The sequence below is a fragment of the Phodopus roborovskii genome, unplaced genomic scaffold (assembly GCF_943737965.1).
Source record: "Phodopus roborovskii unplaced genomic scaffold, PHOROB, whole genome shotgun sequence".
NCBI classification, from domain to species: Eukaryota; Metazoa; Chordata; class Mammalia; order Rodentia; family Cricetidae; genus Phodopus; species Phodopus roborovskii.
In genome coordinates this window covers 96488-115412 of record NW_026125511.1, presented here as the reverse complement: position 1 = coordinate 115412, position 18925 = coordinate 96488, and the positions used below count along the sequence as shown (strand labels likewise).

General features: G+C 35.9%; 1 protein-coding gene across 7 annotated transcripts in view; it reads left to right on the top strand.

Annotated features, from left to right (window-relative positions):
* The window catches only part of Rps6ka3 (ribosomal protein S6 kinase A3), a 98082-nt gene that overhangs the window by 45120 nt on the left and 34037 nt on the right, over positions 1–18925 (top strand). For all 7 annotated transcript variants that reach the window (XM_051176672.1, XM_051176669.1, XM_051176671.1 and 4 more), the window contains 5 exons: positions 5942–6058; positions 10875–10956; positions 15469–15549; positions 16326–16405; positions 16856–16962. In XM_051176672.1, the coding sequence (XP_051032629.1) occupies positions 5942–6058; positions 10875–10956; positions 15469–15549; positions 16326–16405; positions 16856–16962 (467 nt within the window). The remainder of the gene's footprint in view (positions 1–5941; positions 6059–10874; positions 10957–15468; positions 15550–16325; positions 16406–16855; positions 16963–18925) is intronic.

Genomic DNA, 18925 nt, shown 5'->3' with positions numbered 1-18925 from the left:
ACCATGTAGTTGCTGGGAACTGAACTCAGAACCTCTGGAAGAACAGCCAGTTCTCTTAACCTCTGAGCTATCTCGCCAGCCCCTGATTTTTGCTTTGTTTTATTTTGAGCAAGAGAAAGAACATGAAGTTGGTGGATAGGGAGGTGAGGAAGAACTTGAAAAAAATGGAAGAAGGGATATGGAACCAAAATATATTGTATGTAAAAAAAAATATTTTAAAAGGTGATCTGCAAAGTATGCCTAGGTTAAACCCATCTTATAAGCAGTGCAGGTGCTAGAAGGCAGTGGACAAATGACATTGAATTTTTGAGACAAAATTGTTAGCCAAACTTTAAAAATTATGAAGACAACATAAAGACATTTACAGATTTATACAGTTCAGAAAAGTTTCTTCCAGAAGGGCATAGCACTGTACTTGTAAGCACTCTGAAGGCTGAGGTAGGAGAATTGTAAATTTGAGACCATCCTACACTGATAGAATAGCAAGACCTGTCTTATGAAGTTGATTTTTTTTTCTTTCATTTAATCTTTCCTAGAAACTATAATGGATAATCTCAAAAGACAGAGAAATAAATTAAAAAAAAAAAAAAACAGAAAATAGTAGATTGAACCAGGAACTCAAGTCTCCTTGAGTTGGCTTGGGAATCATTGCTAGGGACCTGTATAAAAGGAAACCTACTATATTGCCTAGCATGCACTTCATAATTCACTGCTGTTGTATAAGCATTTAACTTAGTCAGGATCAGGCTATAGATAGTGTTTGTTAAATTGCAAAACAGAAAACAGAGCATGGTATTTTCGCAGCATACAAACATCAGAGTGCGCGCACACACACACACACACACACACACACACACACACACACACACACACACACACACACACACCCTTACCCTTGACTCAGGCTAACTTTGCAGTCCTTCTCCTTGTACCTCAGCCTCCCTAGAGCTGAGATTATAAGCATGTTTCAGCACACCTGGTACAGAGCATTAGTTTTCTTATTGGGATGAACAATGTAAAAATAAGCTACCAACAGGCAAGGGAAAGTTAAAGAAAGAATATGTGGGCACTATTGACTTTTACAAAGTGAGGAGTTAAGATTCTATTCAAAAACAGTAAAAGAAAAGGTTTAAATAAAATAATATAATTATAAAACAGGGAATATGTAGTAAACATAATAATTGAGCAGAGTAAGTGCAAAATTAATTACTTCTAAAAATCTGGTAACACACACCTTTAATCCCATGACTAAGGATACAGAGGCAGGCACATCTCTTGAGTTTGGGCCATCCTGGTCTACATAATGAGTTCCAGGACAGTCAGTGCTACAAAAAGGGGCTCTGTCTCATATGTAAATAAATATAAAAATCTAGATAACCAAATGAAAATTGATTTGTTTTTCACCATAAGCTATTCTGATTTGTTATTCATTGCACTTATCACTTTGATTTAGAAATAAAAATTTTGTGGAATAAGAAATATATCTGGGGCTAGAGACAATGACTCAGCAGTTAAGTGTATTTGCTGTTCTTGCAGAGGTTTGAAGTTTGATTCTCAGCACCCACATCAGGTGCTTCTCAACTGCCTGAAACTCCTGCTGTTGGAGCCTCCATGAACACCTACATACTTGCTTATTTACATACAGAGAGTCACATGTATACATAGAGATTCTTAAAAATTGAAAAGTATTTCAGGCTGACAAAGGCAATTATATAATAAAGGTTGAAGCCAAATTGCAAAGGGACTCAAATACCAGCATGAAGCAGTGCATTGAATTTGGGAGAACTTTAAGAGGTGTTTGAGTAACCTGGTCGTATAACTGGAGCTAAATACTGTTCAGAAAATGTATCAAGAAAGATGAACTAGACATAGGCAGGGTAAGGTTTTATGTGGAACCATATCCGCTTAATTTTCTACATGAAAGATTAAATGGTTACATCAGCATGATGCCATTGGAATCGAAGAACGAAGGATGAAAGGTTTTCTAAGCACTGTACTTGATATCTAGCTGGTATTTCAGTATATATTTGTTGAGTGAAGAGATCAAAGAGAGCCTGCATTTTTGTGGCCTAATTGACATGAGGGGAAAGGAATAGTAGTCATCAAAGATGAGAATAGTAATGGATATTTATTTTGAGATCCATTCCCTGATTATAGCCTACACTGTAACAATAAGCCTTGATCCTCTTTGCTTGCTATAGTCTGCTGAATGCTTACAGGAACTGCTCATCCTTGCTTATATTGCATCCTTGTGAAAGGCATCAATGTAAGCATTTGCTATGGAATATAAGTTGTAAAAATATTATAGCTGAGTTGAATCACATCCCACTTACCCAAGAAAAAGAAATGATAAAATGTAGACGATTACAGAATATAATTCTTCCTGGCCATGTGATTTAAGGATATAAATAGTATATGCTAGAATCTGAGCAATGAACTTGGCTCCATGAGTCAAGTTTACAGCCTATTAGTCTTTAAAATACAATGTGGTGACACTTTGGGTGTAGAAAAGAAAGAACTTCATTTATGTGTTTCTAATTTATGAACCACTAAGCATACAAATACTGGTTCTATGACAATCATTTTACTGCTAAGGATGTGCTACTGAGGTAACTGAAGCAAGAGATAGATGACTAGTTACAGCCAAGCATAGTGGCTCATGCCTGTAATTGCAGAATTTAGGAGGTTGAGACAAAGAGATTTACCAGAAGTTCAAGGCCACCTTAAACTGATAATGATACCCTATGTCAAAAACAAAGACCACAAACCATAGGGGCATAAATCTGCAGGTTCCTCTCATTGTTCTTGGGTAGAAAACCACCAAGAACATCTTCCAGCCTCAGAGTAGTGTTAACTGTATGGGTCTTGTTTGGAAGTTAGAAAACTGGAATTGAGTCCTGAGTCTGCAGCATACTGTCTATACGCTTTGCCCTCATTTAGTCTCTTTAAACTTTAGACTTCAGAGTATTCAAAGCCTTTTGCCTTTAAGAGATCTATTAAATTTCTCAGGGTGAATGGAGTCAGGGGGATCACATTAGAAATCTGAACCTAAAAGAGGGAGCCATTATTGGTTTGTAGAGAAAACTGAACCTAAAGAAAGGTCTAGAGACCTACAAGACTAACAATTTGAGCAACCATGAAAAAGCTACCATAAATGTCCTTCCCGGATAGTGAGATCAACAACTAGCTTATCCACCATCATGGAGCCCTCATCTAGTACCTGTTGGAAACAGAAGCAAACACCCATACCTAAACACTGAGTCGAACTAGAATCCAGATGGAGAGGGAGAGGACAAGACCAGGTTGCAGAAACACATAGAGACAGCTGACCAAACAAGGAGGAGCTAACAGGCCCCCAGATTGATAGCTGGGAATCCAGCATAGGACTGACTCAGGCCCCCCTGAATATAGGTCTCAGCTAGAAGGACTGATCAGTCTAAGGGATCTCAAACAGTGGAACCAGGATGTATTCCTGGTGCACAAAAGGACCTTGCGGACACATCCCACATCGAGGGATACTGCCTTAACCTAGAGACAGGAGAGAAGTCCTAGTCCCTACATCAAATGACTTGACAGATTTACATGGCCCCACCTGGATGGCATTGCCCTACATGTGGAATTGGGGTGGGGGGATGGAAAGGCAGGGGGGTCAGGGTGCATGTGAGAGGGCAGAGAGGAAGGGAGGGAGAGAGGGATCGACATGTAAAATAAAAAATAAATAATTTTTAAAAATTTTAAAAAAACATCACAAATACCTTATATTTTGTTACCAAATCTGTAAATGAAGTTCTTTAGACGTGAAAACAAAATCTATTACTGCCAAAATGTTCAGAGAAAATAAAAATTTTGTGTCCTTGAAAAAAAAATAAAGAATTCTGAAATGCTTGTGTCTGATCTGGGAATTTACTCTGTATTGTATTGTCATCAGCCCTCAAAGCATTAATAAAAAAAAATGAAAGGTTTTTCATGTAACATAAATACAGGGTGTAAGGTAAAGTAAAAAAAAGGCAACTAATACATGCTTGATACAAGATAGATAAGTATTTGCTAGACTTTCATCTAAATCTTATTTATAACTCTTCATATGCATTCTTCTTTAGAAAAATTGTTATTTGGTAGTTTACTTCCCAATTTTCTTACTGTAACTGCTCAGTCTCATTCAGAGAGACGTGTGCTCAGGAAGAGGTAGTACCTGAGACTCAGCTGATGTGATACATCACATACAGAGTTGTCAGGAGAATTAAGGAAATAATGCTTTTGAAATTACAAAATACATGACAATATTGGGAGACACTTTTTGTCATTGTGGTTAAAATTTTAAGACAGTCCAAAATGAGTAAGCTCCTGAAGTAGTAGGCTAGCCTATGAACAATACACAGCCTCTGCCTTGGAAACTAAAATGGTATATTCCTTTATATATTCTACCTGGAGATTCTTTTCACTTTCAGAAATTACTGTAGGGTGTCTTGTAGTATCTTTTTGAGATACAGCATAATTCTTGTTTGGTAGTTTGTTAGTTGGTTGGTTTTTATGGTGCTGGGATTGAACCTGGGCCTACCCACAAGTGTCCTACCACTGAACTTTTGCCAGCCTTTAAGGGGATATGAGAAAATGCTAACCAAGTATGGTGGCACATGCCTATAATATTAGTGCTCTGGAGTCTGAGGATCAGGAGGATCATGGCCAGCTTGGATTACACAATGAGGCCCTACCTCCAAAAACAAAAGTTATGTAGGACACTTTTAAATTCTTCTACCAATATTTATTCATCTGGATAAAAACAGCATTCATAGTCAGCAAAATAGAAATGACATTTTTTATTTAACAGGCTTGTACCTCTGGTTTTGCTAAATTGTGTTTTATTGTTGCTTTTTTGTCTATAACATACAGTATTGCCTTGATTAACCTATTCATCTCAACACAAATAGGTAATTGAAATCTTATGTACACATTATATATTTTCTAGTATCCACTTTGGGCTTTAAAGATACTTCCTTAAGATGAATGTGTTGTTGCATGCCCATAATCCCATCACTAGGGAAAAGTTGGAGACCAGCCTCATCTACATAATAAGACACTATCTCAAAACATCTTTTCTTGGCCCAAAGATTTTTTTCAGTTTTATTATATAGAACAGTCATCTTTTCCTTACATGTTTAATCCCTCGAACCAAATTTTTAATCTTTTCTGACTTTGACTTTTAGAGTTAATAGCTCTTTCTCTCCTTTGAGAATGGGAAGTAACTTAGGTATTTCAAACATAAACATTCACTCTACTTTTTCCTCCTCCTCTTTAGTATGCTTTCTCAGACAGCTGTGCTAAGGATGGAAATGTGTGTTTACCCTAGAACAGTTTTCAGTACCCCTCTACAACAAATAGTGCATACATAACATTTATTCCACCTGATATAGTCGCATGCCAGACACAGTTTAGTAAGTACTCCAATCTGCTATTTGCAAATGTTCTCACACACCTTTTTCTCCTCAAAATTATTCTAATTATCTCTGATAGAAAGAATAAAGATTTTTAAATAATTACTGCTAATATTTTATAGAAGCTAATATGGTTTAACATCCTCTAATATTTAACTTGAAAGTATAGTTACAGGGATGGATAGATGGCTCAGTGGGTAAGAATACTGCCTGCTCTTCCAAAGGTCCTGAATTCAATTTCTAGCAACCACATGGTGGCTCACAACCACCTGTAATGAGATCTGGTGCTCTCTTCTTGTCTGCAGGCATACATGCAGACAGAACACTATATATGTAATAAATAAATGTTTTAAATAAAGTATAATTACTTGATATGTATTTTCTATTAACTTGGTAAGTCAGTAAAGAGTAGCTTTGTATATGAATTTGAGAGTTTCTAATATGCTATACTAAATTAAGATTATCTGATTTTGGCTAACAATATGTTTTGTCTCTATTTATTTCAACAGGAAGAAGGCAGTATCAAAGAAATTGCAATCACACATCATGTGAAGGAAGGACATGAAAAGGCAGATCCTTCCCAGTTTGAGCTTTTGAAAGTATTAGGGCAGGGATCATTTGGAAAGGTAAAGTCATAATTGTATGCTCTAAACAAAGTTTATACAAATTCTGTAAACATAGAAAGTAGAATGCTAATCACACAAAGCTTGGAATAGAGGGAGGCTAGATATTGGGTACCAAAATTAGACATAGAAGTTATGGGATCAAATGTTCTATAGCATAGCATGACTATAGCTAACAACAATTTATTATATATTTTATTAAGAACTAGAAGAGAGGTTTGGAGCTTCTCAGTACAAGGAAAGTTAACATCTTTGGGAATATAAAATCTTACTATGTAGCTTAGGCAGGCTACACAGCCCTCATGCCTCAGACTCCTGATTCTTAGGATTATAGACATGTGCCACCACAACTGGCTATAAATGTTTAAAGATGAAAAAATACTAATTACTCAGATGTGGTCATTATTCATTGCATAGATTTATCAAATTGTCATATTATTCCCCATAAATATGAATAGTTACATATCTACTAAAATATACATAGATGGGCCTGGAGACATCTCTTAAGTTATTAAGAATGCTTGTTGCACTTTCAGAAGATAAGACTTCGGTTCCCAGCACCCACATAGGGCAGCTTACAAGTAGCTGTAACTCCAACTAGCTTCAAGAGTTCTGACAGACTCTTCCCACCTCTATGGGTACATTCACATCTATAGATACAGACATAAATACATGTAAATTCAAAAAGTAAAAATAAGTATTTTATAAATACTTTATATACATATGTAACCTATAGAAAGAGATAGGTTGTAAGGTTTAGATTAAAAAATTATAAAGAGGTTTGGCATAGTGATAATCCCAGCAGTCAGGCAGATCTCTGTAACTTTGAGGCCAACTTTGTCTAAATAGTGAGTTCCAGAACAGCTAAGACTACATAGGGAGACTGTCTTAAAAAAAAAAAAAGTACAAGGAAATGTTACCCAATGACACAGCCCTTAAAGGATAGAGACAGAAGAGTCATAGAGAATTTGAGGTCAGCCTAAGCTGCATAAAACTCTATCTCAAAAAAAAAGTTAAAATGAATGAAAGATAAATTTAAATATCTTCAAATTTAATAGGAATTAATACCTTGGGCTTGTGATCCCAGCATTTGGGGGATGATTGCCATGAGTTTGAAGCCAGCCTAGGCCAACCTAGATTGGAGTGAGAACATGAATGTTTTATCCTAGCTCTCATGCTTCTTAAATGATGAAAACTCACAAGCTAACCCCTTCATATACTCTCTTCTTTTTGTTACTCTATCATTACAGTTATTTAAGACAGGGTTTCCATCTAGCCCACACTAGCCTCAAACTCACAACAGTCCTCTGGCTTCTACTTACCAAGCTGCTACTACTTGATTTTTCTAGACAGATTCATTCTCAAAAAGAAAAATATTCTGAGATTGTACATGACTTCCTTACCACTTCTCTATAAGAAAACATTGGAAGGTGTCATGCTCTGTAAGCATCAAAATGGATCAGTGGATCTAACTTGTGTATTTTATTTAGTAAGGCTGTTTAGCAGCTCTTTGCTAATACAGATAATTTGTTATAGTTGTTTAACCACTTTGAAACACAGAACATACTTTTAATCCAAATGTAGACTCACTAGCTAGCAGAGCATAATGGTTATAAGTTTTAAATTCTTCCCCCCCCCAAAAAAATAAGTTTAAACCGTAGATCAGCCAGACTGAACTCATTTTTTTCTACTTATCATTGTTACTTACTTAATCTCTTAGAGAGCTCTGTTTCCTTATTCTAGCATGTCATTAAATATGGAAGTTACTTGAGGTTTGATTCTAAACTGCCAATTTATACATCTCACTAATTGATTTTCTCTATGCCCCTGTGTTATTCACATGCCGCTGACTTCACAGATTATATTTCCGAATTCTGAACTCACTCTGTGGCTACTCCTCACCCCCATTAATATCTCAAAGGTATTTTATTTTGTCCTTGGTATGTCTATAACCAAACTCAATCTTTCCCATCTGCAAACCTATCCTATTTCATTTTTTTCTGTCACTGTTAATAGCATCCAGTTAAACAAGTCAGAAACTGGGGAGGCATGCCTAACATCTTTATTTAGATCTGCTCCATCCTCTCTTCCCTTTAACCCTCACCTTGCTACATACCACTCCAGCCAATATGATCTGTCACCAAATCCTTTTCATTTAGTAAATAATTTTGAAATCATAAGAATCCTATCCTACATTGCTACTATCTTTCCCTGATCTATTGAAAGAGTCTTATAAGAGTATCTTCCCAACTTATTTTCTTAATCTCAATTATTTACATGAGAACCTGATAAGAACAAATTCTTAATATTGCAGAGGAGCCTCTGAGTTTGACTTCCTCACCACCTCTAAAACAACAACTTATATATTATCCAACACTGTGTTCTGATCCCATTGACCTTTTTTGCTCCTAAGCTTTCTTCAGCTTGTTAGCTCTTCTTGTGCCTGTGATCTTAGAGACGACTTCCCTGCTACCCTACTTGTCACACCCGTTAGTTATAACCGCATAGGAACATCATATACCTCTACTTTATGGCACTCACTGCAGTTGCAGATCCTCATTTATAAAATTGCTTATTGGCTGTCTGTCTCACTAGACTAGAGGTTCCATGAGTAGCATTGTATGTACTTAGCATGTAGTTTTGAAAAATATTAATGAGTCATATGTTGACCTCATAGGATAGTAGTGAGAATTAAATGATACAAGGCCAAACACATATCTGACATTTACTGTATTACCTACTCTTCAACAAACCCAAATAGAGGAGTTTATTTTTATACATTGGATTCCAGGGAACACAATATTTAAGTTTCAAGGAATTCGAATGCTTCTCCGTTTGTGTCTTTAAAAGTACTTTAAGTGCCTCACTATAAATAGCAAACATTAAAATAGGGTGTCTTCTATCTTAGTCATCTTTAAAGGCCAGTGTAAGCCAAGGAAACAGAGATGACCTGTCAGAGCCTAGAATAGCTGCGTGGGCAAATGAGGACTCCTGCTGCTGTCACCCTGCTAGGCAGCTCACTGGCTTAAACAAACAGTTAAAGAATGCCATGAGCAGGGCCCCAGCACTGGGTATATGACCCGGATCTTGTCCCACTGTGATGACCTGATTTGGGCAGCTGTAAAACTGGCACTGTTTAGTAAGTCTGCATCCTCAGATTGTCATAATGTTACATTGTAAATACTTCCGAAGGCACTGTGAAAGAAGTGCTGAAAGTTATTAAGAGGGTGCTTTCAAAGAACTGAAACAAGTTTAGAAGCCATACAAATTTTCCTTTTACAATTGGATAATGGCATTGATAGGGCAATCTCCTAATTACCTCTACCCACTGAGAAATTCTTTCTGTTCATCATAATTATTACTAATACCTGACTGCCTTTAACATTTGAACAGTAATTCACCTTAGAACCATGCTTATTAACAATACTTTGCTTGGGTGGTGATGGTACATACCTTTAATCCCAGCATTTGAGAGGCACAGGCAGGCAGATCTCTGTGAGTTAGAGGCCATCCTGATCTATAAAGTGAATTCTAGAACAGGACTTTTATGCAGAGAAACCCTATCTCAGAAAACCAAAAAAAAAAAAAAAAAAATTAAGCCAGGCAGTGGTGGCATATGCCTTTAATCACAGCATTTGGGAGGCAGAGGCAGGCAGATCTCTGTGAATGTGAGTCCATCCTGGTATACAGAGTAAGTTGTAGGACAGGCTCCAAAGCTACATAGAGACACCCTGTCTTGAAATATTTAAAAAAAAAAAAAAAGTGTTTCTCCTTCTCGGGTCAACTCCCCATAATTGACTAAAAGAGCTACTGAATGGGGCTTAATGCTGGCACTGAAAACACATCCTGCCTCCGGGGGCCAATATGAGATGTGATGCTTTTCATTTCTACCATTTCTCAAAACAATAAAATTCTGAGAATCAATTGACAACTGTTTTGAGATTTGGATTAAGTGTATAAGTCATATAATTGAAACAGACCCTACGCTTAAATCTTGGTTGTAATTTGCTTCCCTTCTTCCCACCCATAGCAGCTTAAGACATGGCTTTCCTTCAGACATGGTGGCTTACATCTATAATTCTCAGCAGTTAGGAGGCAGAGTCAGGCAAATTATAGTGAGTTCCATACAGAATAAGACCCAGTCTCAAAAATCAAAAGAAAAAGCAGGGGTGGGGTACTGTTTGATTTGAAAGAGTAGGTAAGAGGAATGGTTAAAATACATGTCCAGAAGCTAGAGACATGACTTGCTAAGTAAGAGCACCTAAGTTCAAATCCAAAGCACCAGTGTATAAAGCCAAACATGACCCTGAGCACCTGTGAGCCCAGCACTGTGAAGGGCAGAGACAGAAAAAATTGATAGGGCTTGCTGGCTACCAGAATAGCTCCAGGTTCAGAGAGTCTTATCTCAAAGGAATGAAGTATAGAGTGATAAAGCAGGACACCCAACATCCTTCTCTAACACACATGCACACATACAACAAATTCAGGTCTATTTAGCAGGTCTTTTTAAGGCTTGGTGGCAATGGTCTATAATGTAATTGTCAAAATGAATATGATGTATTGATAGTCAGCCATATTACAACACAACTATGAATTAAAGTATATCTTATATATTTTGCCTAAACCCAACACTCTTCATAAGATACCAAAATATATAAAAATTGAAGATGCTAAATAATAATCTTGGACCTTGTGTTCTTGTGGGCAAAATGTGTTTAGAATACATACATACATACATACATACGGGTCTTGCTGTAATAAAGGAATATTAAACGTTTATGATTCTCTGTAACGTTTATTTTCTGTCATTTCAATATAGGTTTTCTTAGTTAAAAAAATCTCAGGCTCTGATGCTAGACAGCTTTATGCCATGAAGGTATTAAAGAAGGCCACACTGAAAGGTAAGTGCTGCCGTTATTTGCCATGTTCACGTAGTCTAAACAAACCAAAGGTCTTCAGAAGAGCTCACGTGATCCTGAGGCCGCTTGAATTCTAAATTAGCTCCTGTTACCAGCTTTAAATTTGGATTGACTTCCAGTGACTTTCCTACTAGGCTAAGATTCATATGATTTAAGAACAGGACTTGCCATGTAAGAAAAGAAGTATGATCAAATCATCTCAGTCTTTAGGCACATAGAAGTTAATGAGGTTAAAACTGGTTGGATTCATCTTCAAATTCCTTGAATATTTTGGAAAATGTACTAGTCACCTAGATGCACAATAGCTTTAATTCTTTAGTCATCTTGACTTCTGGCCTCCAAACATGGTTCTGAGTCTGTGATTTAAAAAAAATGTAATGCCTACTTTGAGTCTGATAAGTAACAAGATGTTTAGATGGTCTATATATACAGTTTTAAATACTTAAATTTTTCTTTTATTTAATAATATTGCTTATTTTACCACATCTGTAAATTTTAGATAGTTTAGGTATTGATTGCCATGTAAATGTGTATGTAATTTGCAAAGCATTAAAATATCCAAGAGAATATTTGTATTGATCATTATTATTTCAGGTTTTCCTGGTTATTCAGTGTGGACATTATCACCAGCTAAGAAATTTCACCATGTTCTACCAAAAAAATATCCTTCTTTGCTTTCATTTTCTTACTCCATTTCCTGAGTACCTTTTATGTTCTGTGGCAGTAGCACTTGATTCTTTCTAGAACTGGTGAACTAAAGTTTTTCTTCAGCACCTACCTTTTTAATCACTGCATTTTTAAAGTTTATACTCCTGAATCCCATGTTATAAAGTCACATAATGGTTTCACAAGTTGTTTAGCTACTTGAAAAACAACTAGTCTTGTCTATAACAAATTTCATCCTATCTGTATTTCCTAATTTTTTTTAATGTCAAAAGACCTCAGAAGGAGATTTGCAAATTTCAACAAGCAATTGACAATAAAAACTTATAGGTGGGGCAGAGAAAACTTGATGATTAAGACCAGTGGCTACTCTTGAAAGGATCTGGGTTCTGTTTCTACCACCCACATGGTGGCTCACAAAGCTGTTGTAACTCCACTCCTAGGGAATCTAATGCCCTTTTCTGGCCTCCTCAGATATCAGACACACATACAGTTCCTAGATATAGATGCAAAGTTTTATTGTATACATAAGTTAACTTTTCATACAATGTAAAATAGTTTGAATAGGGAACAGAAAAATGTATGCCTCAAATGTTGTATTAATGTAAGAAGTTGGAGGAATGGAGAGATGGTTTAGTTTGTAAGCACTTGCTGGGGAAAGTATAGGCACCAAGTTGGGATCACAACACCCACACAAAAGCCCAGTGTAGCCACATGCATGTTGTCGAGTATTTCAAGAGATCTACGTTCAATTCCAAGTATCCACAAGGCAGATCATTATGGTTTGTAAATGTAATTCCAGGGTATCCTATTGCCCTCTTCTGGCCTTTAGAGGAACTGCATGAACGAAACAGGCATAACAGGCTTATGTACAGGCAAGCCAAGCATACACCTGAAATGAAAATTAATGTGTTTAATATGATTATAGAAATAAATGAAAATATAACATACTTACCTATTACAAGTATATAATATATAAATTATATATAAATAATATATATTATATAAATATATAAATAAATAATATAATAAATAAATAATATAAAATTATATACTATATACTGTGAGCTATGGAAGGATACTTAAATGTGTGCAAGCATCAGAGTTATAGAATTGTAGGCTTCTAGATAATTTTGGATGTGTTCTCAAATATGGATTTTGTTTTTATCAAAGTTTTGTCATCTAAGACAGCTGTACTTTACTCTATCTCCCTGCCTATTCTAATTTTTGACCCTTCCACAGTCACTGACTTGCTTCTTTTCACATTTACTTTCACATTTCAAAGTTGTCTTTGCAATTCTTTGGTTGTTTTCATTTGGAGCCATAATCTGTTTACTTCCTAACATCAAAGATTTTAGGATTCAGTTGCTTTATACTGATATCTACACAGTTCTCATGTCTACATTTTCCCAGCAATGTTCTCATTATTTCTACTTTCTAAAACTTGATCATAACTGGATGAAATAGTACAGGGGAATATATATCCTTCACATCTTTGCTATATTTCCTTTTTCTGGATTCCTTACCTACCTTTTACTTAGTATACCTTCCAGTTTGGGTTGTATGTGATCTTTTAATGGCTACTACAGAAAAGGCAACTACATGGTAAAATTTGTGTCATCTAGCATGTCTGAAAATATATTCCACCTCCTTGCTGAATATATAACTTGATCAGGTTTACAATTCTAGGTCCCAAATAAGTTTCCCTCGGATATTGGAAAGTACTGCTTCCATTGTCTTCTTGTTTCTGTGTTCCAGTGATGAAGGTCATTGCCATTCTCTTTGCCATTCCTGTGTGTGTTAGCAACTTTTCCTCTCCGGAAGTCTATAGATAAAATATTTATCTTTGTGTCCTGAAATTTATGAAGTAATATCTTTGAGTGCATGGTGTAAAATTTCACCATACCAAATATCGGGTGGTCCCATTGAATCTATGGACTCATATTTTTAAGTTTTGTTGAAGTTTGTCATGAATTACAAAATGTCAAGTGTTACAAAACGTATGTTCCCCGTGTTTTAGGTACCCATGAAGAGTTAAAACATGGCCCTTGCAGATAGGGCTTGCTACTATCATTTTTCTATTAATGACTTTTTAGTGGGGTTTTAGAAATAATTCACAGAATGCCCATGTTTACCCTGAAGTCATTCCATTTCAATGTTCCTCCTAATACACTGAGTGGGGTCAACTAGAAGGTAATGACATTAGACCAGTTTAATGGGGAATTTTGTGTTCTGTCAGCCTAAAAGACTTCATGCATCATTACTTAAAACAATTTTCTATATATAGTCTTAGAAACACAAACATTTCTTCATACTCACTCTTCTATTCAAAGGAGGACTTACTAGAACTTGTTCTCTTCATCAGCCATGGATCCCCATGATCAAAATCAGGTCATCAGGCTTAGCAGTTAAGCACCTTTGCCCACTGAGCCATCTCTCACTGGTGTTAGTTTTGTAGAAACCTTATTTCTATGTTTTAAATATCTGGCTCCCTTGAATTAAAAATGAAACCAACAACCAACTCAAGTTCCCTCCTCTAACACCCCATCTTCCTTTTTGACCTAATCACTAACATAAACATTGAATGTTTTTGTTCTTGATTTGGTTCAGTTTGGTTTTTTGATACAGTCTGATGTAACTTAGGCTGGTCTTAAGCTCACCACATAGCTGAGAATACCTTTGAACATCTAATGTTCCTGCCTCCACCATTATAGGCTCTGCTCAGGAAATGTTTGTTTCTAGAAAAGAGTTTTGCCACAAACCCAGATTCTTCCCAGCATTTCAACTTACCATAAATCTGGATCATTTATATGCCATCTTCCCTATAATGAACCTCTGTTTCCACACTGATACGGCTCCTTCCAAGTCATCATTTATGCCCTGTGTCTGTTCAGATGTTGATAGTCCATACCTGGTATCTTTTAGAACCTGTCTTTCCCATCCTACTGGAAAATCTTCCTAGGATTAGCTTCTATCCTACCTCTACTTCTTCTTCTAGACTTCTAGTCTTCTTATACAAGAAAAATTGATCTTAACTTTTTCTGAACTTCAGTAATACAGGTAATAAACTACCCATTAACCATATTCACACTACTGATTTTGAGATAATAATGATAGTCCAATACTTGAATACCTTTCGCACACAGGCTTTGGATATTAACTTTATCCAAGTATTCACAAATTCTTCAAAGGTATAGTAGGAATACTCAGTTTTAAACCTGAAAGGTGAGGTTCCAAAGAGTTTAAATAAGATTTATACAAATTAGAATCAATATCTTTTTCATAAAAAAAGCAAAACAAAACCTTTGGCTCTTTCAGCTGTACATTTCCAATCTACCAATCCCTTTTTCCCCTACCTCAAAATAGACCAATTGGGATATATCTATTCTTTACCATGTCTGCCACATTTTATCTATCCTTTACCAAGTCTGACATATTTTATAGATACTCTATAAACATTTGTTGAGTTGATAAGGTTAAAGTTTGAAACCTATTTCAAGTTATTGTTTTCATATTTTATGACATGCCTTGTTTTTTAAAAAATTCCATGCTTTTTGCCATTTTCCACAACTTCAACTAAAATGCTTCTAAACCCGATACCTAATATATTTTATATATTTTTAACTTAGAGCAGAGTTTATAAACACACATAGTTGTTTTGAATTATGAAATGTAGTAAAAGTTATTTTTATAGATTTTAAAGACTCAGTGGGAATAAAAATTCATGTTTCATGCACATAAGCAAACTTTAAAAGGCAATCTAAAAAGAATTTGTTTTAATATGACCTTTGGAAAAAGCTTGCATTGTGTCATGTGTGCATTCCTTTACAGTTCGAGACCGTGTTCGGACAAAAATGGAGCGTGATATCTTGGTAGAAGTCAATCATCCTTTCATTGTCAAATTGCATTATGGTAAGTTTTGAACTACCTCTCACCTTCTCCCTTTAACTCAACTCCCTCACCCTATGAGTATATTCAGAAATACTAAAATAAATAGAGATAGATAACACTGCACCACAACTTTATACTCCTTATGTGTTAGTCCAAACTGATGACAAGAAAGAGGCCCAATATCAGCATCATTAATCTTTTATCACCTACCTTTCTTATTCTCTGAAAGCCAAGTGTTATTTCTAAGTGTGTAAAAAACATAGAATCCTTATACTATGTCATTAAATTTAACTAACACACTCCTGTGGCATAGTTTTATATCATAATTCATGGTTAAAGAAATCTTTCTGGTGTAAGTTTTTCTTACTGATCACGTTTAGAATGATAGATTCTTGGGGGCTGAAGAGATGGCTCAGCAGTTAAGAGTGTTGACTGCTTTTCCAGAGGACTCAGGTTCAGTTCCCTGCATCCACATGGCAGCTCACAACTCTTTGTAACTCCATTTCCAGGGGGTCTGATACTTTCACCAGTGCACATAAAGTTAAATAATTTAAAAAAAGAACGATAGCATTCTTGAGGAAATTCTTGCCTATAGAAAATTTTGTTCCCTGATAAGACATCCTTTATTTGACATTTCCTCATGGAAATATCATCAATCTTCTATGTAGAAATAAGTTTAGATTTCTAATATCACTTATTTGCTAAAAATAATAGTTCATTTATAAAGGAACTGACTTAATATAAGTTTAAAAATTAAACTACAATGACTTAAACAAAAATTTTGTTTCTTCATTCAGCTTTTCAAACTGAAGGGAAGTTGTATCTTATTTTGGATTTTCTCAGGGGAGGAGATTTGTTTACACGCTTATCCAAAGAGGTATATAATTAATGTCTATTTTATTTCTACTCATCCTGTTTCAATTAAAGCTTTGTTAGTTCAATGTTGCATGTATCATACTCATACACAAAATTCTTCCATCTAAGAAACTGAGTCAAAAAGTTTATTTTCCTATCTTTTGAATTTATACTGAAAGCAGCACTTTGCATGGAAGAGTTGTCTTAACACCCCTGCTTTCATAGTATTTTCAGAATGATTATATATCAATAAATGTCCTTTAATATTTATTCTCAAGATCATTTTCCATTTCTAAAATGTTTCTTGGCTGATTAGATCATTTTGCAAATTTATTTTATGAGTAAATTATAACTAAATCTATACCTGATTAACATATTTACAAATTGAATATTTAAAGTCTTAGATGGAACTTCACATAAAAATCTATAGACATAAAAAGAAAATAAAGGTAGGAATGTTACTTTGTTTTAGGTGATGTTCACAGAAGAAGATGTCAAATTCTACTTGGCTGAACTTGCACTTGCTTTAGACCATCTGCATAGCCTGGGAATCATCTATAGAGACTTAAAACCAGAAAAGTAAGAAGCCATGCTATTACATTAAATTCAGTGTGATACAGCTGTGTAGGAGGTCATAAAATGTAGTAACTTCCTAGATCTCCAAAGTGCTTCATTATAGTATTGGGCTTCACATGTCTGCTAATACTCGATGATATTAAACTTGTAAAATCTTTGTTAAACAACACTGTTAACCTATTTTCATTTACTTTGCTTGTTTATTTTGAGAAAGGGTCCCTTTATGTATCCCTGTCTATCCTGGTGAGATGGCTGGGCACAGACAAGAGAACGAGTTTCTGTTTCTTCTCACTTATACCCTTTCTCTGCCCAACCATGTCACTTCCTCTCTGTCCAGCCATCTTACTTCCTGTTTCTGCCCAGCATTCTCACTTCCTGTCTGTCTGTATAGACCTCCAGACTTCTTTGGTTAGCTAATGGCAAGCTCCATTCTCTGGTCCTCAGACAGGCTTTATTTGTATAAGTAAGATATCACCACACACTCTGTAGAAAAAGGCTGGCCTCAAACTCAGATTGACATGTCTCTACATCCCAAGTGCTGGGATTAAAGATGTGCACGACTACAGCTGGCTTTCTTGGTTTTTATTTAGATTCTCTGATATTTAATGAGGTTGGAATCTATTGATTGGCAATTTGTATTAGGTTTCTATTCATTGCCTTGATTCATTTTTCTTTTGGAATGTCATTTTTCACATTGATTTAAAAGAGAACTTTACAAATTAAACAGCATTAATTACCTTCAATACTTTATTGTGTGTGGATGTACACATACACACCATGGCATATATTGCAAATCAGAGGACAACCCATAACAGTTTTCCCCCTTCTCCCATGCATGTCCTGGGGATCGAACTCAGGTTGGTGACAAGTACCTTTATTCACTGAGTCATATCACCCCCAAACTAAGAATTCTAACAATTTATCCAAGAACAGTTAAACATTCATATAGTCATATCTCTTGGAGAAATTTAGGCAGGGGGATTACTTAGGCACAGATATGAAGCCAGTCTAGTCAATGTATTGAGACCCCTATACCCCTATCACAAAAAGCAGAGGGAGAGAGAACTTTAATCATTTCACATGTATTACAAATCTTTTCATTAAAAAAATTATGTTGTGCTGGGCATTGGTGGCACACTCCTTTAATCCCAGCACTGGGGAGGCAGAGGCAGGCGCATCTTTGTAAGTTCAAGGTCAGCCTGGTCTACAGAGCTAGTTCCAGGATAGGCTCCAAAGCAATACAGAGAAACCCTGCCTCGAAAAACCAAAACAAAACAAAAAAAAAGTTGTTTTAATCCCCACACATTTTTTGTGTCATTGGGCCAACTAATCTTTTGTGATTTCTCCAAAGACTTATTTGTAACATGAAAAATAATAACACAGAGATAGATGTTGGGGTTCAAGCTGAAGATAAGAAAAAGCAGCTAGCCACTAGCTCTTATCTCTGCCTCAGACTGAAAGGGCTGTCCTGTCTTCAGTGTGGCTGACTTTGCTTCTTTCTTTTATACCTCTCAAATCCTGGGATTAAAGGTATGTGATCCCAAGTGCTGAGATCACCTTTATGTGAGCTGTTTCTCTTTAAGACTGGATCAATTTTGTGTAGATCAGTGTGGCCTTGAACTAATAGATCCATCTGCTTGTCCTCTGAGTCCTGGGATTAAAGGTGTATGCTACTGCCTGACCTCTATGGCTTGTGGATAGCTTTGCTTTCCGATATTTCAGGCAAGGTTTAATAAATTATAAATAACGTATCACCACAGTTACTGGTAGAAGAGTTTTTCACAGTCTCATGATATTTTCTTCTAATTGTACTGTTTCTCCTTTTACTTAGCTCTATGAAGAATGGTAAAGAGCTAAACCTTTCTCCAAAATACCATTTATTGATGCATACCTTTATTCCCAGCACTTGGGAGAAACAGCAAGGTGAATCTCAAAGGCCAGCCTGGTCTGCAGGATGGCAGGACTG